We start from the raw sequence: 26,824 nt of genomic DNA on the forward strand, positions 1-26,824 counted from the left end.
AAATTCTTGCCATATCTGAGGGCTTTAAGAAAGTCAGTTGAGATGAGAGAAACAGATTTTTCAGGAGGAACATCATGGGCTGTTCCTCCATTGAGCTGTACCAAGCCTGTACAGTTGTACAGAATGAAGTGGAAAAACCACTAGACCAGGATCAAGAAAGATTGGTATCAGAAATGCAGGAATGTCAAAGACTGTGTGAGGAATTAAGGTGTAATAAGGAAAGACTGACCAGTATAGAGAACGAACTTTCAAGCACAGAAAATGAGTTTGCTAATAGAAATGAGAACTGGTGAGAACACTTTAGTGTTAGTCAAAGGAAGTAGAACACTTCAATGAAGACTTGAAACATCTCAATGATAACCTTGTAGAAACAAATTCAACAAAGACAGATCTCCATCTAAAACTTGATGAAGTTCATGTGTCAAAAGTCTCTAAGTATTGTAAAAATAAACCTTGGAACAGACAAAGAAATTGTTGATGAATCAGAACAGTTGGTTGAATGCAGAGTCAAAAACCAAAACTGATAAACTGTTGGAACTTCATTGTGAAAACAGCAAAGAAATTCTTGAACTCCATGCAACCTGGAGTGCAAGATAGGCAAAATATGGTATGGAAGAAGAGATCTAGACTTTGAAAAGCAGATGAGGAAAATTTGAAGAAACAGATTGAGAGTCTAAGGATCAAGAAGCAGCCATGGATAAAGATTCCAAAATTAACTGAATTCCCATGTGAAGTTGTTGAGCTTGTTTCAGGGTTCTGCAAATCACTCTGAAAGAAAGGTACCTGAAACAGTGGAGGATTTGCCAAAATGAATGAAAATATTAATAACATTGGAAAATAAAAGAGTAAACAAATATTTGGAGGAAATTACAAAAAAATGGAAATGGAGTTGCAGTTTTCAAGCATCGGTGAGAGGAACACCAACATGTGCAGAAGGCTCTGGCTCGTCTCCTGGCTGAACTAGAAATTGACTTGAGTAAAGGGATAAAAATTCCCGTGGAAAAATTCATTTGCTGTTGAACAAAACACTAAAATGCCAAAATGTGTTCTGGAGGAAGTGAGTGAAGAAATAAATTTTGAAGTTGCTTGTCATTCAGACATAAACGGTTTCCATAGAAACATTTCAAAACCCATTGAAGTCATGCTTCCATCAACAGTGAAGAAGAGTAAGAAGAAATCCATCTTCTTCTGTATTAAAGTCATTTGTAGCATATAACCTGACAAATAGCCATATAGAACTATAGAACAGTTACAGCACAGAAGGACACCCAGGTGCCCTTTCTAATCCCACCTTCACCTGATCCATAGCACTTTAGCTTACAGCACTTAAAGTGCAGATCCAGGTACCTTTTAAAAGAGTTTAGGGTCTCTTCCTTCACCACCAACTCAGACAGTAAATTCCAGACTCCCACTACCCTCTGCATTAAAAAGGTTCTTCCTCATGTCCCCTCTTATTTATCTTGAATTTATGTCCCCTAGTTCTAGAATTCTCCACCAAGATAACAATTTTATCCTGTTCACTCTGTCATTTACACTCAATTTTGTACACCTCAATTAAGTCACACTCATCTTCTTTGTTCCAAAGAAACTAACCCCAACCTGTCCAATCTCTTCGCGTAACTGCACTTTTCTAGCCCTGGCAACATTATAGTAAACCTCGTCTGCAGTCTTTCCAGAGGAATAATGCCTTCCTGTAATGTGGTGACCAGAACTGCACAAAAAACTCCAGTTTTGGCCTCAAAAGTGTTTTATACCATTCCAACATTATATCCTTACTTTTATATTCTATACCTCTGCCACTGAAGGAGAACATTCCATCTGCTTTCTTTACAACCTTTTCTACTTCAACTGCTGCCTTTAGTTACCTGTGTACTTGTATGCCAAGATCTCTTGTTTCCTCTCAGTATATTCCCATTTATTGTGTACTTCCTAGCGCCGCTGGTAGCAGAGTTACCGTTGAGGCGGAGAATCCAACGTCGGGGAGAAAACTGGATTGGCGGCAGGCGCCGCTCCTTTACCAATGCTCCAGCCACACACCCCCCCCCCCCCCCCCCCCCCAACGCTAACCCATCTGTATTCGCTTAATGGGCCAAGCATCATATTCTTTGGCCCCGCGTGATTCACCGATCCTCACACGGGCGAGAATTACTACTGGTCCTGACAAATGTGGTCCTGACAAGGTGGACTAACTCTATAAAAGAGTTGCCTCCAAAGTCCATCGGAGGGACACCTCCCTCACTCCTACAATGCGAGACATGCCCACACCATCCCCAAGAACCCCCCCCCCTCCAGAGACCACATAAATAAAGAAACCCCCTACAAGGGACCCTCTAAAACAGGAGAACGACCCCACAGACTGCCAGAAGAGAAACCGCTGCCAGGAAACCCCCAGAAGAGAGACTCCTGCCAGGAAACCCCCCCGGAAGAGAGACTCCTGCCAGGAAACCCCCAGAAGAGAGATGCCTGTCAGGAAACACCCGGAAGAGAGATGCCTGTCAGGAAGTCATCCAGAGGAGAGAGACCCTTGTCTGGAAACTGGAGAGCAGTCCAGATGGGCAGTCAAAGAAAATCACTGCTTTAACACCCACCTGGGGATGACCTTGGCAAGATGTGGGGTCATCCCCACTACTTGCCTTGAAACAACCACGCAACCTCAAACTATTGTTTGCAGCAAACTACTCAGCCTTCAGATCAGCCACCACGACACCACGCAACCCTACCATAGCAATCTCTGCAAGACGTGCCAGATCATCGACATGGATACCACCGTTACACGTGAGAACACCACCCACCAGGTACGTGGTACATACTCGTGCAACTCGGCCAACGTTGTCTTCCTCTTCCCTGCAGGAAAGGATGTCCTGAAGCGTGGTACATTGGCGAGACCATGCAGACGCTGTGACAACGAATGAACAGGCATCGTGCGACAATCACCAGGCAGGAATGTTCCCTTCCAGTCGTGGAACACTTCAGCAGTCATGGGCATTCAGCCTCTGATCTCTGGGTAAGCGTTCTCCAAGGCGGCCTTCAGGACGCGCGACAACGCAGAATTGCCGAGCAGAAACTTATAGCCAAGTTCCGCACACATGAGTGCGGCCTCAACCAGGACCTGGGATTCATGTCGCATTACATTCATCCCCCACCATCTGACCTGGGCTTGCGAAATCCTACTAACTGTCCTGGCTTGATACAATTCACATCTCTTTAACCTGGGGTTACCCCTATCTCTGGATCTGTAAAGACTTGATTACCTGCAAATGCTTGCATTCTTAGCATTGTCAGCATTGTCTGGCATCTTTGAATTTGTGTATATATATGTTTCTGGAACAAACCTCTTCATTCACCTGAGGAAGGAGCAGTGCTCCGAAAGCTAATGTTTGAAACAAACCTGTTGGACTTTAACCTGGTGTTGTAAGACTTCTTACTGTGCTCACCCCAGTCCAATGCCGGCATCTCCACATCATGTCAATTCCTGCAAAGAGAAAACCAGTTAGCTGGGTTTAAACCCCTCAGATCTTTGAACGGCCAGCTATTCGGAGGGGGAGGGGACGGTACCAGGTTGGGGGTGGTGGTGATTGTGGATGGGGATCCAGCGGGTGCCAGGTCCCGGGGGGAGACTGTATCCTGTCGCCCGTCATGGTGTGCCGCGTAGGCGTACTGTGGGTTCGAATGGAGGAGGACTTTTTTGACGAGGGGATCTGATTTGTGGCTCCTCGCATTCTTGCGGAGGAGGACGGGCCCAGGAACTGTCAGCCAGATTGGGAGTGAGACCCCGGAGGTGGACTTTGAGATGAAATGGTGAACTATTGAGACTTTATTGTGCTAGATGTTAAGCCTCCTGCAGCTGGAACCAGAATGGAGGCAGCGCAGGAGAGCGTACACTTTTATACAGAGCCTGCTGGGTGGAGCCAGCAGGCCGGGATTTACTGTCATGATTGTAGTACAGTAACAGTACCGTAATGCACGTAGTATATGACCAGTGGTGTTTACCACACATACACCTGTTGTAGAATTGCAATTTTTAACAAAATGGCAGAGGTACATGGTGCAGGTCCTGTTGCTCCCAGCGTTGGGAGCCCTAACCAGCAATCCTGAAGATACTTCCCCAAAATGTGAGAGAGCTATCTGTGGATCCATGAGAAGCAGTAGTGCTCGTGCCGTCCTCACAGAAATCTTCAATCCAGCCCATCCTCATTTATATTCTTCATTCGGCACCATCAGCTCATCAACAAAATCAATATTTTAAACCTCATTCAATGAGGAATACTGGAGCCTTAGTTTCTAGCTCGTCTGCTAACTTTGGCTCACTTTTCTCTTCTCACTCTAATCTTTTTAAAATAAATTTGGAGTACCCAATTCTTTTTTTCCAATTAAGGAGCAACTTAGCATGGCCCATCCACCTACCCTGCACATCTTTGGGTTGTGGGGTCAAGGGAGGCAGCACGGTAGCACTGTGGCTTCACAGCACCAGGGTCCCAGGTTTGATTCCCTGCTGGGTCACTGTCTGTGAGGAGTCTGCACGTCCGCCCCATGTCTGCGTGGGTTTCTTCCGGGTGCTCCGGTTTCCTCCCACAGTCCAAAGACGTGCAGGTTCAGTGGATTGGTCATGATAAATTGGCATTAGTGACAAAAAAGGTTAGGAGGGGTTTCGGGGATAGTGTGGAAGTGAGGGCTTAAGTGGGTCGGTTACGGGGATAGGGTGGAAGTGGCGGCTCAAGTGGGTCGGTGCACTCGATGGGCCGAATGGCTTCCTTCTGCACTGTATGTTCTATGTATCTAAGGAAGGATGTGCCAAGAATGATCCCTGGAATGAAGAACTTGTCGTATGAGGAACGTTTGAGGATTCTGGGTCTGTACTCGTTGGAGTTTAGAAGGATGAGAGGGGATCTTATTGAAACTTACAAGTTACTGCGAGGCCTGGATAGAGTGGACGTGGAGAGGATGTTTCCACTTGTAGGAAAAACTAGAACCAGAGGACACAATCTCAGACTGAAGGGACGATCCTTTAAAACAGAGATGAGGAGGAATTTCTTCAGCCAGAGGGTGGTGAATCTATGGAACTCTTTGCTGCAGAAGGCTGTGGAGGCCAAATCACTGAGTGACTTTAAGACAGAGATAGATAGGTTCTTGATTGATAAGGGAATCAGGGGTTATGGGGAGAAGGTAGGAGAATGGGGATGAGCAAGTATCAGCCATGATTGAATGGCGGAGCAGACTCAATGGGCCGAGAGGCCTAATTCTGCTGCTATGCTTTATGGTCTTATGATCCTGAAGGAAGGAGATCCCTATAACCCTGCCAGCCACCGTCCTATTGTATTTGCATCTTTAATTCCTGGATGTAGGGAAGTTATTTTTGACATGCAAACTATCATCAAGATCATAATTATAGTTTACCATCAAAATGATGTGAGAGGGAGTTTGAGATACTGGCACTATGTCCACTGGAAAAGAGCAGCTTCAGAGAATATTGAATAAAGGTTCTCCAAATTAAAACTTATGGATAGAATTAATTAGGAATGATTATTTCCCCTAGTTAGGGAATCAGTGTTGAAGAGTCATCACTTTAAAATTGTGAGTGAGATTCAGAGAATTTTTTTAATTTAACGGATTGTTGGAACTTGAATGTGTTGCCACTGGAAGTAGTTGAGGAAAGAACTATGGGCGCGATTCTCCGCACTCCCGACGGTGCGGAGAATAGCGTGGCTCGTAAAATTTTACGGCCACGCTGTTCCGACGCCCTCCCGCTATTCTCCCCCCCCCACGCCCGACTCCCGATACGAATCGCTGCCGCCGTTTTTTTACGGCCGGCAGCGATTCTCAGCTGTTCGATGGGCCGAGTCCCAGCCCTTTACGGCTGTTTTTACGAACGGCAAACACACCTGCTCTGGCCGTTCGTAAAAACGGCCGTAAACTCTCGATCTTTAAAACCATGGCACCGATTGGCACGGCAGTACCACGGCCGTGTCAAGGGTGCCATGGGCCTGCGATCGGTGGGCACCGATCGCGGGCCCGATGCCCGCGCACTCTTTGTCCCTCCGCCGCCCCGCTGTATCACTTCGCGGGGCGGCTGAGGGGCATCCCGGCCCGCGCATGCGCGGGTTTCGCGCAAATGCGCGATGACGTCATCCGCGTATGCGCGGGTTGGAGTCTTCCAATCCGCGCATGCGCGGCTGACGTCATATGACGCGTCAGCCGGCGCTAACTCTGGCAAGCGGGCTTAACGAAATTCGTTAAGCCCGCGATGCCGGAGTTTACGGCGTCGGCATTCTAGCCCCGACCGGGGACCAGAATCGGTTCCCGGTCGGGAAGGGGGGGGCTGGCGTCAAACCCGCCCGGATTTGACGCCAGCCTTATGATTTCTCCCCATATGGGAGAATCGCGCCCTGACAAAATGCCATCAGAAATAATAGCATATAAGAGACTGGTTATTTCTGTTTATTTTTTATTGATTATTTTTCAAAATGTGCCTGATAGTGAGTCTCTCAACGTTGGTAAAATTGAATTTTCATCAGGCAGCTTCTGAAAGCATGTAAATCTACCATAGCATCTGCATTTAGTTTATGTTTTGCCCTTATCTTCAGATGTCTTTCCTTAAATAAAGAATTCTCCAGTTATTTAGTAATAATTTTAAGCTATGGGTAATAAATCCTGTTTAAGATCAGCAGGCTGTGTAATTCCGATATCAAGTCCATAATTTTTCATTTAAAAAATAATACTTTACTTGTTGACATCATCCTTTGTCTACTATTTTGTAAAATAATTTACACACTTGAATGTAAAACTTGTTATCCAGTGATCACTTTGTAATTGAAGAGAAAATTAATGTTTTATTTGTTTAAGGTCCACAAACCATAGGGTGGGATTTTCCGGCCCCTCCCACTTGTGGGATCTTCCAGCCCCATATAAATCAACCGGGATTTCAATGGATTGCCACATCCGCCGCAGGAAAACCCGCCACAGTGGGGCCGGAAAGTCTCGGCGATAGAAAATAAATTTATTAGGAAAAATCACTAGGACATTCTAAGAGAACTTTCATCCAAAACCAGTGGTAGCTATTTTCCTGATCTATATCCCCACATCTTCATGTATCCATTTCAATTCACTTTATTTTCACACAGCATCATGCATAATGCAAGCTGCTCAACCACGTGAGAGAAGTATGTCTGAAGCCTGTACCAGACTGGTTCTTACCTGAATTTCTAAGAAGGGTATAGTAGCAATATCAGTGTGCACAATAGCCCAGCTACAGGTCCAGATGCTCATTATCAGCAAGGTTCAAAAGATTAAGAATCCAGCCCTTGCCTCAACAACGTAGAAAAGAGGAGCAAGTATAGATTTGATCACTTCACAACCTGTGCCATGCAAAGAAGAAAGCCTTCAAGCAAAGGTTGAAATGCTTCTTTGTGAAAGGCGCACACCTTGTCTTAGTGCCTCATAATGTCTGGCTACAGGGCTAATTGTGGTAGCCTGGGATTCCACAAACGAGGTAGATCATCCAGACGCATTAAAGATGTGTGTGATTTACAAGGATTATAGGACTTAGGAGCAGGAGAAGGAACAAAACAGTTGTATAAAATAAGACTTAATTCATTTTAGTAGCAAGTTACACATATATAAATAAATATATATATCACAAGTAATGTTGATGGAGTAAATGGCAAATAGTTGAATATTCTTTATCTTCAAGGAATTTGAGAGTGTTTTCTGTGGAAAAACTGGCAGACGACTGAAACAACCAAGAGTAGAAGCACCAGTAGATCACTCAGTAACTACCAGTCTACACAATCATGGTGTGATGGAAGGGAAATGAACTCCAGTGTGAGTGAATTTGCAGCTCCAAGAGGCACAGGTTAGATATAACTGCCCGATTCACCAGACCAAAACCCAGGGTCAAGAAATGGAAAAGTGTAGCCAAGCACAGAACTATAAACCCATGGTTATCCCAGCTTAATGGCTAGGTGGTATTTATCTCTAACAATGTTCAGAACTATAAACTTGCACTGTAAAATCAAAGATGTGGCAGAAAAGTTGAATCCACTATGATTTATGCGATATATCGGTTTGTGCTTCCCCAAATCCCTGAAAGAAAATCTGTCTTATTTTGTCGTCTGTAATCTTTTATTTATACTTTATTTTACCTCCTTCAATTTTTTGTTGGAGGGAAAAGACAAGCAGGGTGATGTATGCTTGTGGTGGAAAGGTATGTCTCCCATGCTCAGATTTCCAGCTTTTCTGGTGGAATCTGACAAGGATACCCACAAGAGAAATCCCAAATGTAAATGTCAATCATCAACAACATTTTAAGGTTTGCTCAGTTGAAGGTCCAACACCATTATCACCCCAACTAAGCCACCACGTAAACCATTCAAAATGTTTTAATGCACATTACACATAATATATAAATGTTTTAATATACGTATATAAAAATCACAGGAGAGTCATATTTTCCCTAACTATCTTTGGCATTTAAATTGAATGCAATTGGAGCAGAGGCGTTGGATAATCTCAGCAATGGTATGGTGCCTGAACTTTGTGTAAAGAGATTTTTGGCTTGTTAGCTGGAAACTGTTGCCAATAGTAACTAACACTGAAAACTCCACACCTAAATGCTGCTATTAAAGCGAAGGCACAGTTAGAGACCGTATCCATTGAGCAATAAACAATCAGATATACGGAACTATAAAGTTACTTGGTGAAAACTAGTAAGACTAATAGCAGAAGTGCAGAAATGTGCATGTTTTACTGTACCAAAAGATTTCATACCAATATATGAAACAGTTGTTTGGGGGAAAAATATAAAACACTTTTTCACAAGACTGAAGCACTTTAATAAGGCATGCTAAGAGGCTTGTTAAGTTTTGCCATTTTAAACGGCAAAAACATCAAAAGGATCTGTACTTTTGGTGGGAACTGATAGTTAACTTCTATATAGGCTTTAAAATTTATGCAATATATTTAAAGTACAAGATATTTATAAACTTTAACCACAACACAAATGATTCCTTACTCTATAAAGAAGTTTTATTCATTAAGTGAAATCTGTTTGCAGTTTTATTTCAATGACCAGTTAATTGTTGGAGGTACTATTGATCTGTAAAATAAAGGATGACCAAATCATTTAAATTAAACTTGTTTCCTAAATTAAACCATACAATGTACACTGCTCTATCATTTAAGTATATTTAATATTTATTTAGGTTGTACTGCATAGCTTTTAGTTAATATGTTCAAAATAAATATAAACAGTAAACCCTTGAAGGGTTTTCTGTCAACTTAAATAGTGTGTAAATAACAAAGCAAATGTATTAATGGGATGTTTCACAGTATATTAAATTCAGATATACAGAAGCTCTATCATTTACATAAAGTTTTAAATCAAATTATTGTATTTTATCTTTTTGAGCGAATAAAGGTATTCATCAAATGATCTTTTGTTATTTATTCAGTTTGTCATTTAACTGTTATGTAATATAGGCAGATGTGAGACAAGTTTTTTAAGATTTCACGCACTTGTTGAGCAATTTTTCATGGTGTCAAAAAATAAATTCTTCTAATTCTTATTGTATTATTAAAAGTAGATTTAAGACACACTATAATTAACGGATAGGTGAAAAATACCAATCATTATTCGTTTTAATCTTCATAGAAAGGGTGTAACTTGTTAAAAGCTGCATTACTACCTCCGTGAAGAGAAATGTATGTTGCTACATTCTAGAGTGATCTCAAAATACATCAGACATTCTCTGCAATAATTATGTAAAATTATGTTATCCCACGGTCTATACAAACTTTAATTTGGGTACGTGTGTAAAATGTTATATTTTTTCAGCATTCTAAGTTGTCTACTCTTCCTCAGCTATAGCAGATAGTTTTTAACCAATTACAGCAGGCCACAGTTAGCACTTTAATGAGCAGGAAATGAGCCTGTTAACCTCTGTAAATAACAAACTTTCACAAATACAGATTTTACTGGGTGGAGACTTTAGAACTAGTCCAGAAAAATAGATCAGAAAGACATGTTTTATACATTGTGTTAAATTTGATTCTGTCAAAGCCAAACTTCAGCTGAGAATGTACACCATTCAATCCACATGAAAGAAAGGAAGCCTGGTCGGTACCAATGTCAGGTCTGGTAACATAGGGTGGGATTTACTGCGCAACCCACTGTGTTTCGCGACAGCGGGAGGCATCCCCCATTGCCGGCAGCAAGATCTTCTGGTCCCGCCATTGTCAATGGAGTTTCCCATTGAATGCACCCTTTGCTGCCGTGAAACCTGTGGCAGGGATGCACTGTCAGCTGGACCAGAAGATCCTGCCAGCGTGAACGGTCGGAAAGCTCTGGCCATCGTGTTTGTGGACTAAATCTAGGGGCCTCAACTAACAACATAATGGGTGGTATTCTCTCCCCCCCCCCCCCCCCCCCCCCACGCCAGGTGGGAGAATCGCCGGGGCACCGCACGAATCGCGCCACGCTACCCCGACCCCCGCACGCGATTCTCCCACCTCCCTGAAACCAGCGGCGCGAGAATCATGCCGGGCCGCTCGGAGAATCGCCGCAAATGGCGTGCAGCGATTCTCCGGCCCGGATGGGCTGAGCGGCCGGCGAAAAAAATGATAGTCTCGCCGGCGCCTTCCACACCTGGTTGCTGCCGGCGGGTACTCGCCGCAAAGGCGTGGGTGGGGGTAGGAGGGCTCCTTCACCGGGGGGGGGGAGCCTCCGAAGGGGTCTGGCCTGTGATCGGGGCCCACCAATTGGTGGGCCGGTTCTCCCCCACCCCCGGGCCTTCTTTCCGGCATGGCCGGCTCCTGAACACCAACCCCATGTTGGGTCGGGGCTGGCGCGCATAAGAAGTTCCCCGCGCGGCCCAACTGCGCATGTGCAGGATTGAGCTGGCCCAACTGCCCATGCGCGGGTTGGCGCAGCGCCCATTTGGCGCTATGTTAGCAGGCTGGAGTGGCGTTGACCGCTCCAGCGGCATGCTGGAATAGGTCATGCCCGGGCCCTGTTCGCACTGTCGGATCGCCCCCTGCAGGCGTGAGTTCAGATCCAATCACGGCAATTGAGAAATTTAAATTTGGTTAATTAAATCTGGAATAGACTGCTAGTATCAGTAACGATGACCTGAAATGACTGGATTGTCATAAAAACATAACTATTGCTTTTTAGGGAAGGAATTCTTGAAGATCTTAAATACTTGAAGATGATGGTGCAGCACTATGAGAAAGAGAAGAGGATTGGGACAAATTGAGTAGCTCTTTCAAAGAACAAGCAAAGGCCTGATGAACAGAATGGCCACCTTCAATGTTCTATGATTCTATGATAATTTGGAAAGCAATTAGCCAACAGATAATTATGTAGATTTTCCTGTTTCCTCTTTCTCCAACAAATAAAGGAAGTTGCTCCTCAGCCAACCATCTGATGTAACGAGGTGAGGTATTCCAATTTAGGTTGACCATGATGATCTATTACAGACAGCATACTGACTAGATGTGGATAGCCAAGACCATTCTGCCCACCTGGAAAGGGATTGCACCATGGCGTGACTCAATTAGACAACTTAGATGTGAGGGCAGAACAAAAAGTACTCAAATCAGTCTGTCCAGTTCCCCCTGGGCATAAAGCAATAGTAACTCATTTTACACATAATACTTAACTCAGCTGAAGCACAAAGCAGAACTGTGCTAATCTGTGTACATAACAGAAAACTATTGCGGAGTTTGTCTCCTGGAATAAACTTAATTTTGCTGTCTCCTGTAGCTATAGCTTGGTTGGTGTCGTCTTCCTAATTCAAAGTTGTTTTGTTGAAATATTAGATTTTTGAAAATACTGAATTCTTTCCTAAATTATTTTCATCACAAATGATTATATCATTTGTATTTTTCTAATATAAATTTAGAGTAGCCAATTATTTTATTTTTATTTATTTATTGTCCAATTAATGGGCAATTTAGCGTGGCCAATCCACCTATCCTGCACATCTTTTGGGTTGTGGGGGCGAAACCCAGGGGAGAATGTGCAAACTCCACACAGTGACCCAGGGCCGGGATTCGAATCCAGGTCCTCAGCGCCATAGGCAGCAATGCTAACCACAGCGCCACCATGCTGCCGTCATTTGTATTTTTCAATGACAAAAACAATGTTGAAATATAAATAAGATTGATTTGTACGAATGCTATTCCTGTCTCCAATGTTCTTCACTGCAGTCTGCTTGTATATGCAGCATAATCCCTATTCTAATCTGGTTTATAACTACTGTACTATTGTAATCTGATTTGTATGCAGTACCATTTTTGTAATTAGTTCTTGGAAAGTGTATGCTATTTAGGCAGGTATTTATTGCCCACCCCTGGTTGCCTGTGAAAGGTGCTGATACAATCGTGCTCGTCCACTTCAGAGGATAGTTAAAAGTTATCTATGTTGGTTTGAAACGAGGGCCATATACATAGGCCCAGACCTAGTAAAGCCAGGTTTCCTTTCTTAAAGTGAACCACTTGGGTCTGATGGTAATTTGACAACTTCAAGGTCACATTTACGGTTACTAGATTTAAAAAATAATTCAAATACTCAAAACAGCCTTGATGTGATTTGAATTTTCATTCTCTGAATTACATATATTTGATTTATTTTGTGGGAGTCACTGGCTAGGTTTTGTCCTTGAGAAAGTGGTGGTCCTTGAGAAGGTGACGGTGAGCTGCCTTCTGGAGCAGCTGCAGTCCATGTGGTGTAGGTATACCAACAGTGCAGTTAGGGAGGGAGTTCCGGGATTTTGACCCAGCGATAGTGAAGGAACGACGATTTAGTTCCAAGTCAGGATGGTGCGTGGCTTGGAGCAGAAAATGCTGGTAATGGTGTTCCCATGCATCCGCTGCCCTTGTCCTAGGTGGTAGAGGTCACAAGTTTGGAAGGTACTGTCGAATGAGGCTTGGTGAGTTCCTGTAGTGCACCATTGCACATTGCTGCCACCGTGTATCGGTGAAAGGGATTAATGTTTAAGGCGGATGATGTGCTAATAAAACCACTACCCTACCATCTCCATTGTCATTTCTGCCTCAGTTGTCTAATTTGTGGCAGGCTGGCATTGAAGTCTTATGGGGGTGAATTTAACCATACCTACCTGGCAGCAAGTCGGTGAGTGGGCAGTTAAAATCGCCCACACCTGCTCTCAAGCTACTTGGATCTCTGAGCATAACTTTTAGTTAGGCTTCTGAATGGACAGATATGCCAGATGCCCAAATCCAGCAGCATCCTTAAATACCCAGATCTGGTGATGATAGTTTAGCACCTGCTCATGTGATCGGGCCCCGATTACAATTTTAACTCTGGTCTGAGTGGGAAAGTCACTGCAACTTTTCAGCCAGTCTAAATCCGATCAGGGATGGGATGTGAGGTGACTCTGGGAAGTAAGTTTTCACCTTTTCAGATGGGGCAGGGTGGCTTCTCTACTTCTCACAAAGTGGATTTAGACCTCCTCCTGGAATTCGGCCCCCAATTCTCAGCAGACTGGACCAGCGGTATGTTGTTGAGGACTGAATGAAAATAGCCCAGTTTTGATTTCTGCAGTAGTTGGTTGGTTACCGGTGAAAGGTCCTAGACCTGAAACGTTAATTCTACAGATACCACACCTGCTGTGTATTCCTAGCATTTTATGTTTTTACATCATGTTCCCAGCATTTTGCTTTTGCATTAGTTTCCAACTCACTTTTCTGCCCAGAGCTAAAATCAAGACCAAAAGTGAATCTTGAAGCTATAACCCTCTAATTCAGGAAGCGTTATACCAATTTAGCCAACCAAGTAATCTATTTGATGGCACCCACAGAGAGTACATTGAAAACTCAAGCCTGGTTTAGATGTCACAGTGACGGAGTTTTTTTTGGGAGACAGATTTCCCCGCTACATGCCACCCTGCTGTCAAAGATCAGTCTCGTGGATGTATATGCAAAAAATCCACCTTTCTGAAAGTGTATGCAGGAGCCAACAATAAAACATGCACTAGCTGTACGAAACAATACTCGACGTTGGTGGCTTTTTTCTGAGCCAGCACACAGTCTCCAGATACCAACTATGTATAGTGCTAGTATTCCTTCACAGAATTGGAAAATGTTTATATGGCTTTTTCCAGTTTTAAAATCACAGCACGGAAGAAGGCCATTTGGCCCACTGCCTGTGCTGGCTCTTTGAAAAAGCTATCTAATTAATCCCTCTGCCCTGCCTTTTGCCCCACAGTACTACACATTCCAGATCATAACTCGCTACGTTTTTAAAAACATCTCATCTTGCCCTTCGCATACGACACCGCTGATGCTTTGTGTTTACAGAGCACTGGCTTCTTGTCTGGGATGGAATTTAAATTCAGATTGGCAATTGCCGGGACTGAGTTAAGGGTTTCTTTTTTTTCTGAAAAGTGGCTTTATTCATTATCTTACAACAGATGGTGGCAACAGCTTTATTTTACAGACAACAGGCACCCACAAATAATAAATACTTTTAAGTCAAGGATACTGACTGGTTACAGTTTGTAGTGGATGCAGGAGTTTGACAGGGATTTATTAATTTATGGAAAATGTTACAAAATGGGACGGAACATGGTAACAACAAGCCACAAATTGTTACTGATAATTCACAAAAACTTCCAATTTCCACACAAAACGTGTTAAATTAGGACAAACACATTCAGAGGGGGGGGGGGGGGGGGGGGGATACACCACATAGTGTAAATCTCCTTTGCTTGTAACCATTGGTCTGAAATTGTGAGTTGTTGATGTTTCTGAATTTAGGGTACTATACAAAACATTATGACTTAAATTTATATCATATGTACAGTGTAACCCCTCACAGTTCAGATACTGTAAAATCAATAATTACAATAGGGTGCTTCTTATTGAGGTAAGTATTAATAATTGATAGTATTGTTTAAGAGGCAATGAGAAGGAATGGAGTAGAAAAACTAAAGAAATGTGTTTTAAAAAATGGAACATTCTAACCAGACAAGACTAAGTGCAGATAATCTTTATACATCTCAACAGAATTGAAAATGATGAAGAAACATGATTAAAAGCATAGTGTCTGTTTTTAGCACATTCACTTGAACATATTTCTAAGACACTTTGGTACCAGGATCCAAAACATTAATCAGTTGTCCTTGTTTTTGTTGTCTCTTTTTATTCACTCAATCTCGGGAGGAACTGGGCTGTGCTTCAAGTTATTTTCTTATTTGTTTCTGTGATCACACCCTTCATGAGTTTTTGGGACTCCCTGACTTTACTGCTGCAACAGCTCCCTGGCACGCAGAGGTGTCGCAGATTCCTGGTGTGCCCATTGCGCCATTTCTTCCAGCTCGTCCTAGCTCTCCTGGAGAACCTGGGTCTCCTTGTGCTCCATCTCGTCCATTCTTACCAAGTCCCATGGCTCCTGGGGGCCCTACAGACAGGAGACATACGGAAAGTGACAGAGAAAGAGACTGGCAATTATAACCTTGTGCCAGACAATAGAGTAGAGGAACTTTTGTATTCAGATTTACAAGCCAAGAAGATAGTGACGCAAATAGGTAATAACAGCATACAAATAGGAAATACCCCAAGGCACTTCACAAAGTCAAAATCAACTGAAAATGGGACATCTGAGACAAGGACAATTTTAGCACAGGTGACCAACGGCTTCATGAAGGAGGACAATCTTAAACGGTGGGTAGTGCATTAGGGAGAAGGGATTTGTAGAGGGTATCCATAATGTGAGATTTAGATATTTGTAGGCATAGCCATCACTGATGCAAGAGTGAAAGGAACAACATTATGTTGAGGTTAATAAGGCTAGAAAACAGTAAAGAGGCAAGGCCACTAAAAGTGTATAAAGCCAAGGATGCAAATTTTAAATTTGAGGTGTTTTGGTGACAGGGATCAAATGTAAGCCAGTCAGGGTATGGGAGTGAAAAGTGAGCAGGGCTTTGAGTGGGATTAGAGGCAGCAGTGTTTAAAGAAAAAATCATTAACAAAATGTGGCCATTGCTGGCTTATTGCCCATCCCTAATTTCTCTCCATTTCTTCTAAAAAATAAAATTTAGAGCACCCAATTATTTTTTTTCCAATTAAGGGCAATTTAGCGTGGCCAATCCACCAACTCTACACATCTTTGCATTGTGGGGGTGAGGCCCACGCAGAAACGGGGAGAAGGTGCAAATTCTGCACGGACAGTGACCCGGGGCTGGGATCAAACCCCGGTCCTTAGTGCTATAGGCAGCAATGCGCGCCCCTCACTTTCCTCCATTTCAGAGGATATTTGAGAGTCAACGTTTGGAATCACATGTAGGCCAGACCAGGTAAGGATAGCAGATTTCCTTCCCTAAAGATATCAATCATTTCATGGTCATTAATAGACTTTCAATTCAGATTTTTATTGATATCAAATTTCAACATTTGCCATAGTGGGATTTGAACCAGGTCCTCAGATCTCACCCTGGGTCTCTGGATTACTTACTCCAGTGACAATACCATTATACCACCACGCCCCTAGTTTACACTGAAGTTTATGGGGATTTGAAGAAGGGGGCCAGGAAAGCATTGGAATAACCATATTTGGAGATGATCATGAAAAAGTCAAGAGTGTCAGCAGCAGATAGGTTGAAGCAGACTATGTGAGGTGAAAACGAGCAGGCTATCAGTGAAGAGATTATTGGGAACTGGAAACGCAGTGTGGTTCAGGCCGGAATAATGGCCGGGGATGGGGAATGGAATCAGTACCAAGGAAATGGAGTTTGTGACAGGTGCCAAAGACAATGGGGTGAATTTTCACCTCCACAGGCACAATCGAAGGCAGGGGAGCACCTGAATAAAGTGGGTGGCTAATTCACTGCCTTTCCGAACTCCCTCAACCTGACATCATATTATGGGGGCGTAGAAAAGGCATCAGAGAGTCTGGCCCTCTCCCTGTGCTGCCACCATTTAAGCATGTTCAGGCCCTAAGTGGCCAATTAACAACCACTTAAGGAAGTCAAATTGCCTCTGCTACTGATGCACATTCTGGCCCTTTGGCAAATAATAATTTTGGCACATATCAAAATTATATTACGTTGGGCCGGGGAAGATGGCCAGCCAGTCAACTTTGACAGCTCAGGCTAATAGCAGGCGGGATGGGGGATATTTTCTTTTGTGGGTGAGGGGGTGTCCCCTTGCCCATTGAGGGCACAATATGTTATCCCCTCTTTGTGCCTCCCGTGGCCTTTCTAAAATGACCACTCACTCCCCCATCCTTGCTAGTGTCGACAAATGTGCTTGCCCCATATCCTCAGACTTGCCTGAATTCCAGGAGACACCTTCATTTTTTAAATATATAAATTAAGAGTACCCAATTCATTTTTTCCAATTAAGGGGCAATTTAGCATAGCCAATCCACCTAGCTTGCACATCTTTGGATCGTGGGGGCAAAACCCACACAAACACGGGGAGAATGTGCAAACTCCACACGGACAGTGACCCAGAGCCGGGATCGAACCTGGGACCTCGGTGCCGTGAGGCAACGGGGCTAACCCACTGCGCCACCATGCTGCCCTGGGAGACACCTTCATTTCCTCTCGGGACTCCTTGTAGTCCCAGGGGCGGCCAAAATGGTGTCCTGGCACTAATGCCACAGAGCTGCCAGCTAATCAGTCAGTGGTTCTCTCGGGTGCTGCTTCATGTCCCTGAGGGGCAGAACTCTTACTATCAAGTAATTAAGGCCACCCCCAGAGTATTATCGCTGCATCGCAGCCAGCCTTCTGGTCATCTAGGTGCTGATGGACTTTTCGGCCTGATCGCCGGTTGGGGGGGGGGGGGGGGGGGGAGATAATCCATAACCCCCCCCCAATAAAATTTACCCAATGTCTTCAGTCTTCAAGATTTAGCTGGAGGAAATTATGGCTTATTTGGGAGTGGATCCTGGCCAAATAGTCTGATAATATCCTGCAAAGCTGCGAGAAAAAGGCAAGCAAAGTTCCTGGCTTTGTAATCAGGGATGTAGAATATAAAAGCAAAAAAGTTGTTCACTTGGTCCCTTAGTTAGACTAGAGCTAGAGTCATTTTTGGTATGTATAAGATGGAATGTGCAACATGGATTTATGAAACTGACACAAAGTGAAAAAGTTGGATCTTTATCAGCAGAACAAGGACTTTAATAGAGCAAATGTTGGGGGGGGGGGGGGGGGGGGAGAGGGAAGGGTAAAGCTACCAGAAGTATGGTTAATAGGAACCAAAGCAGCAGGTCGACATGTGAGGAGAAGGTACAGGTTAATAGGATGAACAGGCTACAGAGAGGAGTGTAAGGAGGCTGTGAGAGTGAAAGTTGGGGATGAGGCTGAGTGTTATCAGAGATTAATAAAGGAGGTCAGAATGTCTGAAAAGCGTAGGGCACAAGTAAATCCTACGAGGGAAAGACAAATCAGGAGGGCATATTTTAAAACCTTTTACCTAAATGCATGGAGTATTCGGAATAAGGTCAATGAGCTGACAGCACAAATAGAGAAAAATGGCTATGATTTGGTGGGGATCACTGAAATATGGTTGCAGGAGAACCGGAAGTGGGTATCCAAGGGTACTCAGGATTCCAAAAGGATGGAACAGGAGGTGGAGTTGTTTTATTGATTAAAGATTACATCAAGGCTGTATTAAGAAATGAAATTGGTACGAAGGGCCAAAATGTTGAATCGATCTGGGTAGAAATAAAAAAACAAGAGAAAAAAACCCTTTGTAGGAGTAATTTACAGGCCCCGGATCAATACTTCCAAAGTGGGGCACAGTGTAAACCAAGAAGAAATGATAGCTTGTGAAAATGACACAACGATAACCATGGGTGATTTTAATATGCATATTGACTGGATTGGTCAACTTGACAAGGGTAGCCTTGAGGGAGATTTCATAGAGTGTATGAGGGATTTTTTCTTGGAGCATTATGCAATGGAGCCAACCAGGGAGCAGGTGATTTTAGATTTAGTATTATGTTACGAAGAAGGTTTGGTAAATAGTCTTGTTGTTAAGGATCCTCTTGGAAGGAGTGATCACAGCATGATAGAATTTCAAATTCAGATTAAGCGAGAGAAGAGAGTGCCATACTAGATTTTTGGCATTGGGCAGAGGTAATTATACAGACCTGGGGAAAGAGTTGAGTTGGCCTAATTAGACTGGGAACAGATAATTAAGTGTAGGACAGTTGAGGAACAATGGTGGATTTTCAGGGAGATAATAAATACCACTCAATCAAAGTATATTCCTCAGAGGAAGCAGAATTGTAAAAGGAAGAAAAGCATCCATAGCTAATCAAGGAAGTCATTAAGGCAAAAAATTAGGACATACCATACTGCTAGTGGTAAGGTGGAGGATTGGGAGAACTTTAAGGTTCAGAAAAAGGCTACTAAAAATACAATCAAAAGAGCTAAGAAGAACTAGGAAAGGAAGCTAGCAGAAAACATAAACACTGATACCAAAAGCTTCTATAAGTATACAAAGAGGAAGAGAATAGCTAAAGTAAATATTGACCCTTTAGAGGACGATAATGGTGAGTTAATAATGGGGAACACAGACATGGCAGAGGCATTGAACCAATATTTTGTCTCTGTCTTCACAGTAGAAGATAATTTTAAAATTCCAAAAACGATAGTTAATGCAGAGGAACTTGGTGCAATATCCATCACTAGAAATGAAATGAAATGAAAATCACTTATTGTCACAAGTAGGCTTCAATGAAGTTACTGTGAAAAGCCCCTGGTCGCCACATTCCGGCGCCTGTTCAGGGAGGCTGGTACGGGAATTGAACCATGCTGCTGGTCTGCCTTGGTCTACTTTAAAAGCCAGTTATTTAGCCCGGTGTGCTAAACCAGCCCCGACAAAATGGCGCCTGTTCAGGGAGGCTGGTACGGGAATTGAACCATGCTGCTGGCCTGCCTTGGTCTGCTTTCAAAGCCAGCGATTTAGCCCTGTGTTAAACCAGCCACTAGAGAGACAGTATTGAATAAACTGATGGGATTAAGGGCAGAAAAGTCTCCGGGACCAGATGGTCTGTACCCGAGGGTATTAAGGGAGGTGGCAACGGAGATATTGAATGCATTGGTTATGGTATCTCAGAATATAGACGGGTTTGTGATTTATTCTTGCATACCTCATAATGAAAGTTCTTTATTTTTGCGGTTGGGGGGGGGGGGGGGTAGGCACGTAAGGGTCCTTCCTGGTTTGTTCTGTTTATTCCTTTATTTCCCTTTTTTATTTTTGCCGTTACATTTTTGATCCATGGATGATTTATGGTCATGTGTCCTTAAGGCAACCTGCCATTTTAGTTCAAGCAGAAGAAAGCCATGGCCTTTAGTGCAAGCAGAGGATTTCAGTAGCAGGAGCGATCAGTGATGACTCGGTTTGACTGCTTTGGCTGGTGGGCAATGAATTGGCCTAAAAGGCAGTACTCTGCCCAGAAACAGGTGGTGATTGGATCTGTTCCCACTGAAACAGTCCAGAGACCTAAACAGCTTTCGGTTTTGCCTCTCTTTTCCCCACTCCAGAAATAACCAGCTAATTCTCACCCAAATGTAACTGAACCAACTCTCTCTGCAGAAAAGGCTGATGCAAATGGCTCCATCTTGCAAAGAAGCTCAAAATCAGCTTTTCGTCTAAGATTCGCAAATATATTCTGTGTTTCTCTGTCCGCACTATTAAGTAGTTCCGCAGTTTGGATACTTTGATGTTGCTTTATGAGAAATTATTTAATCTGATCCCCTTAGAGCTTTTCAGGCAGCTGATAAATGAGTTTGTTGACAGTGGGACATTAATGTTTGACAAATGTTAAAGGATCACTATTACAGATAAGAGCTTAGGACCCACACAGCTGAAGGCACATACAGCCAGTGGTGCAGTGAAGGAAATTGGGATAAGAGGCCAGTTTCGGAGGATCACAGAGGTATTTGAGGTTTGTAGGGCTGGAGGACAATACAAGTGCAGTAACATTTATCTAAACTTAAAATACAATAAATTGCACATTTCATTTCACAGGGACACCTTTTTAAATTTACTCTGGAGCAGAATAATTAAAGTGTAACATTCTTTGATGCAAAATTTCAAACAGTAAATGAACACAAAACACAGAGGCTCCAGATGTAAAACTCCAAACCTGTGTTTCAAGGAGGGCAAAGTGCCTCAGTGAGATTAGAAGTTTGTAAAATTAGTATCCCCAGTATTTAGGATCATACCTTGAGGCCCTTGAGGTCCGACTGAACCATCAATTGTTTTGCCAACGATGCCTTTGTCTCCTTTAACACCAGAATCACCTTGAGTTGAGAAAAGGGAAAGTGAGTATAGCATTATTCAACACAGCATGGAAATGCTGGGGACAATGTCAACAGCTTTCAGTAATATGCTCTTAATTTTCATATTAACCTACACAACCTTCTGTCAATTAGTCTTCAGTAATTTAGGTTTATTCAATCTCTGCCAACTTCCTTTTCAACATACAATGCAGATAATCTGAACTAAATAATGTTTTTCAGCCCTAGCATTTTCACCAATTTGATATGAGTCTGTTGGATTGGATTTGTTTATTGACACACATACCGAGGTACAGTGAAAAGTATTTTTCTGCGTGCAGCTCAAACAGATCATTTAGTGCATGAAAAGAAAAGAAAATACATAATGAGGCAACACAAGGTACACAATGTAAATACCCAGACACCGGCAGCGGGTGAAGCATACAGGGAGTAGTATTAATCAGGTCAGTCCATAAGCGGGTCATTTAGGAGTCTGGTAACAGCGGGGTAGTAGCTGTTTTTGAATCTGTTCATGCGCATTCGCAGACTTTTGTATCTCCTGCCCGATGGAAGAAGTTGGAAGAGTGAGTAAGCCGGGTGGGAGGGGTCCTTGATTGCGAAATAATTATAGTTTGCTCATTTCACACTACAGTGGAAATGGCCAATGTTCGGAAAATTGTGGCGTTCTCTTTCTGCTTGCTCTCAAAACTCATGTCAGTTTAATGACCAGAAGGTGCAACTCCAGCAGAATATTCCAACCTGCACATGTTTTCTACTTGACCCAGCAGGCTGAGGGGGTGACCTGATAGAGATCTTTAAAATATGAAGGGGTTTAATAAGATAAACATCGAGAATTATTTCCACTTTTTGGGGGAGACTAAAACTGGAGACCATAGATAGACAGATACTATTAAATCCAATAAAGAATTTAGAAGAAAATGCTGCTCCATGCTCCCACATAGAGCGGTTGAAGCAAATCGCATAAATGTACTTAAGGGGAAGCTGGACAAGCACATGAGGGAGAAAGAAGTAGGCTATGATGATCGGGGGAGATGAAGTGGGGGTTGGGAGAATAAACACCAGTACAGACCAGCGCTGAATGTTCACTGCCGCTGACCCAAGGCTGACATCTACAGTGATCTTTATGAATTATATACAAAGCCTCTTTGGGCTCACTGATGGTCATCCTGGCTCACTGATGGTCATCCTGGCTCACTGATGGAATCTGATCGGACCACGGTGGGTGCCTCCACGGTGGCCAGACTTGCGATCGGGTCCCACCGATCGGCGGGCAGGCCAGTGCCGTGGGGGCACTCTTTTTCTTCCGCCGCCGCCACGGCCTCCACCATGGCGGGGGCAGAAGAGAATCCCCCAGCACGCATGCGCCGGTGGTGACGTCAGCGGCAGCTGATGCACCGACGCATGCGCGAACCGGCGAAGGCCTTTCGGCCACCCCCGGCGCCGGGCGGCGGGCGTCAAAGGCCGTTGGCCCCTGGTTTTGGCGCCAGTCGGCGTGGTGCCAACCACTCCGGCGCAGGCCTAGCCCCTCAATGTGAGGGGTTGGCCCCTAAAGGTGTGGAGAATTCCGCACCTTTGGGGAGGCCCGACGCCGGAGTGGTTGGCGCCACTCCGCTACGCCGGGAGCCCCCCGCCCCGCCGGGTAGTGGAGAATCCCGCCCCTGAAGTCAAACCACCAGCTGGTTTGAAATAAGGTGTCTCTCTAAAAAGCCTGCCGCCTGTGAGTAATGTGTTTTCTAACCTGTGGGGAACCTGAATGAATAATTCTGTACCAAAGACCATTACCAGCTGTAAGCCAGAGACTTTAATCAACCAGCTTGCTGTGAGGAAAGCGTGCTAAAGAACCACCATCTGAAGCAAAGACTCTTATCTTTTGACCTTCATCCTGATTATTTATACCCCTTTACATCCCTTTGTGTTTCATAGAATCTTAGAATTTAGAGTGCAGAAGGAGGCATTCAGCCCATCGAATCTGCACCAGCTCATGTCTGTCTTGTGTATGTGGGTAGAGTGGGGGGGGGGGGGGAGTAGGTATTAGCTGGTTGTTAACCAGCTGTATTGACTGCATATTTCATGATAGATCTTGTTATAAATAAACAGTAATTGTGTTTACATTTACAAACCTGGTGACTGTAATTATTGGGCAGCTAAGAGCCAAAGACTTTGGGAATCTTTGGAAGAATTATTGGTTAATTCACTCGTGTTGTGACTCCGGTACAAGTGGAGCTGGAATTGGCCGTGCTCTTGACCAGGGTGTCGAAACACTGTTTACAAACTCCAGTAAAGAAAGTGAAAGTAGTAGCCACAATCACTTTGAACAGGAAGTAACCATAGGAAATAAAAACAAGGCCGTTTTAGGATCTGCAAGGGCAGTTGGAACAGGTTCAACAGCAACTTTCAGCAGCAAAGGGATGGAGAGGGATAAATTGAGCAGCTCCAACAAAGCTGCCCAAGGAACATTGGGCCAAAGAACCATCCTTTACATGGTACATCAAAACCTTCATCAGCATCAGCTCAAACAAACCAAGTTAGAGGCAGGCTGCACGGATGCTTAAAGTTGGATTCATAAAGAATGCGTGTGTCGTCAATGCAGCCAAACCTTTCCTGATTTCCTTTGGCGTTTCCTTAACAACTTACTGGCCTGAGGTGCACACAGCAAACACTGGTAAAAATCATTATATCTTTCTGATCCAATTGGCCATCAACATAACCAATCACAGGTTGTTGGGTGCTTCTCTACCACTTCCAAACTCAACAGGCTGAGCAGAACAATGAATCTTAATTCCTCACAGGAGCAACCTCAGAATTTAACCTCCGAGTCTCTGGATTTCATAGAATTTCATAGAATTTACAGTGCAGAAGGAGGCCATTCGGCCCATCGAGTCTGCACCGGCTCTTGGAAAGAGCACCCTACCCAAGCCCATGCCTCCACCCTATCCCCATAACCCAGTAACCCCACCTAACACTAAGGTTAATTTGGACCCTGAGGGCAATTTAGCCTGGCCAATTCACCTAACCTGCACATCCTTGGACTGTGGGAGGAAACCGGAGCACCATCACACAAACCTGCCAAAACAGACAGATCCATTGACTCTGTCTACACCTCCCACTGCCTTGGGAAAGCGGGCAGCATAATCAAAACCCCTCCCACCCAGCTTCAAATTCCTAGGTGTGCACATCACAATCTGTCCTGGTCCACCCATGTTGACGCTACGACTAAGTAAGCACAACCTATACTTCCTCAGAGAACTAAGGAAATTCAGCATGGCCACATTGACTCTTATCAATTTTTACAGATGCACCATAGAAAGCATCCTATCTGGCTGCACCACCGCCTGGTATTGCAACTGCTCGGCCCAAGACCGTAAGAAACTTCAGAGAGCCGTGAACACAGCCCATTCCATCACACAAACCTGCCAAAACAGACAGATCCATTGACTCTGTCTACACCTCCCACTGCCTTGGGAAAGCGGGCAGCATAATCAAAACCCCTCCCACCCAGCTTATTCACTCTTCCAACTTCTTCCATCGGGGAGGAGGTACAGAAGTCTGAGAACACGCACGAACAGACTCAAAAACAGCTTCTTCCTTGTTGTTATCAGACTCCTGAGTGACCCTCTTATGGACTGAACTGATCTCTGCACACATCTTCTCTACTGAGTAGTACTACACTGCTGTATGTTTCACCCCATACCCGTGTCTATGTATGTACATTGTGTATTTATGTTTCCCCTCTTTTTTTTTCATGTATGGAACGATCTGAACAGTACGCAGAACAATACTTTTTACTGTACCTCGGTCAACGTGACAATAAACAAATCCAATCCAATCCAGTCTCGGGATGATCATTCAGGACTGAAATGAGGAGAAATTTCTTCACTCCTCAGATTGTGAGTCTTTAGAATTCTCTACCCCAGAGGGCTGTGGATTCTCCATCGTTGAATATATTTAAGGCTGGGATAGACAGATTTTGGTCTGTCAGGGAATGAAGGGGAGTAGATTCCGAAGATTACCTGTGCTGGTATTGAATGATGGGGCAGGCTGGGTGGGCTGAGTGGTCGACCCCGATCCTATTTCTTATGCTCTTATTGTTTTGCAAGAGCAGCGCTGTCGTGAGATCACCATCACCACCTAAGCCGCAGACAGAAACCACTGTTCCTTCAAATCCTGGAAACGAATACCCTGGAATTTCTTACCACTATCCGTGACTCTGACTATTTGTGTATAGGGTGTATAATAGGGGGCTAAGTACAAAGCCTTGCGGGGCCCCAGTATGGAGGACTCTGACGGGCAGCATGGTAGCACATGTGGCTAGCACTGTGGCTTCACAGCACCAGGGTCCCAGGTTCAATTCCCCGCTGGGTCGCTTTCTGTGCGGAGTCTGCACGTTCTCCCCGTGTCTGCGTGGGTTTCCTCCGGATGCTCCGGTTTCCTCCCACAGTCCAAAAGATGTGGTTAGATGGATTAGACATGCTAAATTCCCCTTCGTATCAAAAAAAGGTTAGGTGGGGTTATTGGGTTACGGGGATAGGGTGAAAGTGAGGGCTTAAGTGGGTCGGTGCAGACCCCGATGGGCCGAATGGCCTCCTTCTGCACTGTATGCTCTATGTATCTATATGTATTCTGGAGCACTGTCACTACAAGAACTGCAGTGGTTTAAAAAGGCGGCTTACCAGGTCCTTCGGCAGGCGACAAGAGCTGGGTTATATACACCGCATCCCAAAAACAAATCCAAAGTGAAACACAGCAACTACAGCACAATAGCCATGTCAATTTTAAGAAAAAAATGTGTTTTAAGTCTTCCACATAAAGGTTCAGAGTGCTCTCAAGTGGTTAAGTCTTAGCTCATGGGTCAAATCCGATGTCACGTTAAACCCTTCAAACCCACTCTTACCTCGCGGGCCTGTGTTGCCAAGATCTCCTGAGGGTCCATGCAATCCTGGTGGGCCTCGCATGCCTGGGTGGCCAACTCCACCCTTCGACCCTGATGGGCCTGGAGGCCCAGGGAGGCCACGTCGTCCTATCATCCCAGGGGCCATTGGCCTCCTCAGATTATTTGCCAACAATGCAATTTGATCTAGAAGAAGTAAAAACAAGAAAATTCAACTTGCCATGATATGTTTATTTTTATTTAAGATTCTATTACCGTGTGATCTCCGGCGTTGGTACACTACAGCCATTTTTAAGTATTTGGACCCTGTTACAATGCAAGATGGAAAATTTGCATTTATACAGCATCCTTCACATCCTGAGAATGTCTTCACAGCCAATGCAGCTTAGTCCCTGTTCTGCTACATTTTCCAATTCAGCATCACACAACATGCCACCATAAAGGAATCAGATGTTGCTGATTGAGGAATAAATGTTGGGCAAGGTACCAGGAGGATAGCCCTGCCCTTCTTCAAATAGCACCATGTGAGAGGAAAGATGGACAGTCCTTTAGTACTGCCCCGTTATATGTCCCCAGGACCTCTCCTGCTTTGCAGCTCTTTGTATTCCTGCGTCCATTCTAATCTGGTGTTTTGATTACATTGGAAATTCTGGGTGAAAGGCCA

General features: G+C 44.2%; 2 protein-coding genes across 4 annotated transcripts in view; one reads left to right on the forward strand and one right to left on the reverse strand.

The window, feature by feature from the left end:
• Positions 1–26,824, forward strand: part of LOC119969740 (transcription factor-like 5 protein) — a 53,432-nt gene that overhangs the window by 26,171 nt on the left and 437 nt on the right. The window contains exons 6-7 of one of the 3 annotated variants that reach the window (XM_038803768.1): positions 7,688–7,849; positions 11,168–11,709. The exons of 1 other annotated variant lie outside the window; for it this stretch is intronic. In XM_038803768.1, coding sequence (XP_038659696.1) covers positions 7,688–7,810 — 123 coding nt within the window. In that variant the 3' untranslated portion in view covers positions 7,811–7,849; positions 11,168–11,709. Of the gene's footprint in view, positions 1–7,687; positions 9,319–11,167; positions 11,710–26,824 lie in introns of those variants that run through there. One more of the 3 variants, XM_038803767.1, reaches the window with a different exon arrangement.
• col9a3 (collagen, type IX, alpha 3) overlaps positions 14,431–26,824 on the reverse strand; it is a 170,333-nt gene continuing 157,939 nt past the window's right edge. Inside the window, exons 30-32 of the mRNA XM_038803765.1 lie at positions 26,164–26,346; positions 21,198–21,275; positions 14,431–15,418 (exon numbers count right to left, since the gene is read on the reverse strand). Coding sequence (XP_038659693.1) covers positions 15,234–15,418; positions 21,198–21,275; positions 26,164–26,346 — 446 coding nt within the window. The 3' untranslated portion in view covers positions 14,431–15,233. The remainder of the gene's footprint in view (positions 15,419–21,197; positions 21,276–26,163; positions 26,347–26,824) is intronic.

This window comes from Scyliorhinus canicula, chromosome 7 (genome assembly GCF_902713615.1).
Source record: "Scyliorhinus canicula chromosome 7, sScyCan1.1, whole genome shotgun sequence".
Taxonomy (NCBI): Eukaryota; Metazoa; Chordata; class Chondrichthyes; order Carcharhiniformes; family Scyliorhinidae; genus Scyliorhinus; species Scyliorhinus canicula.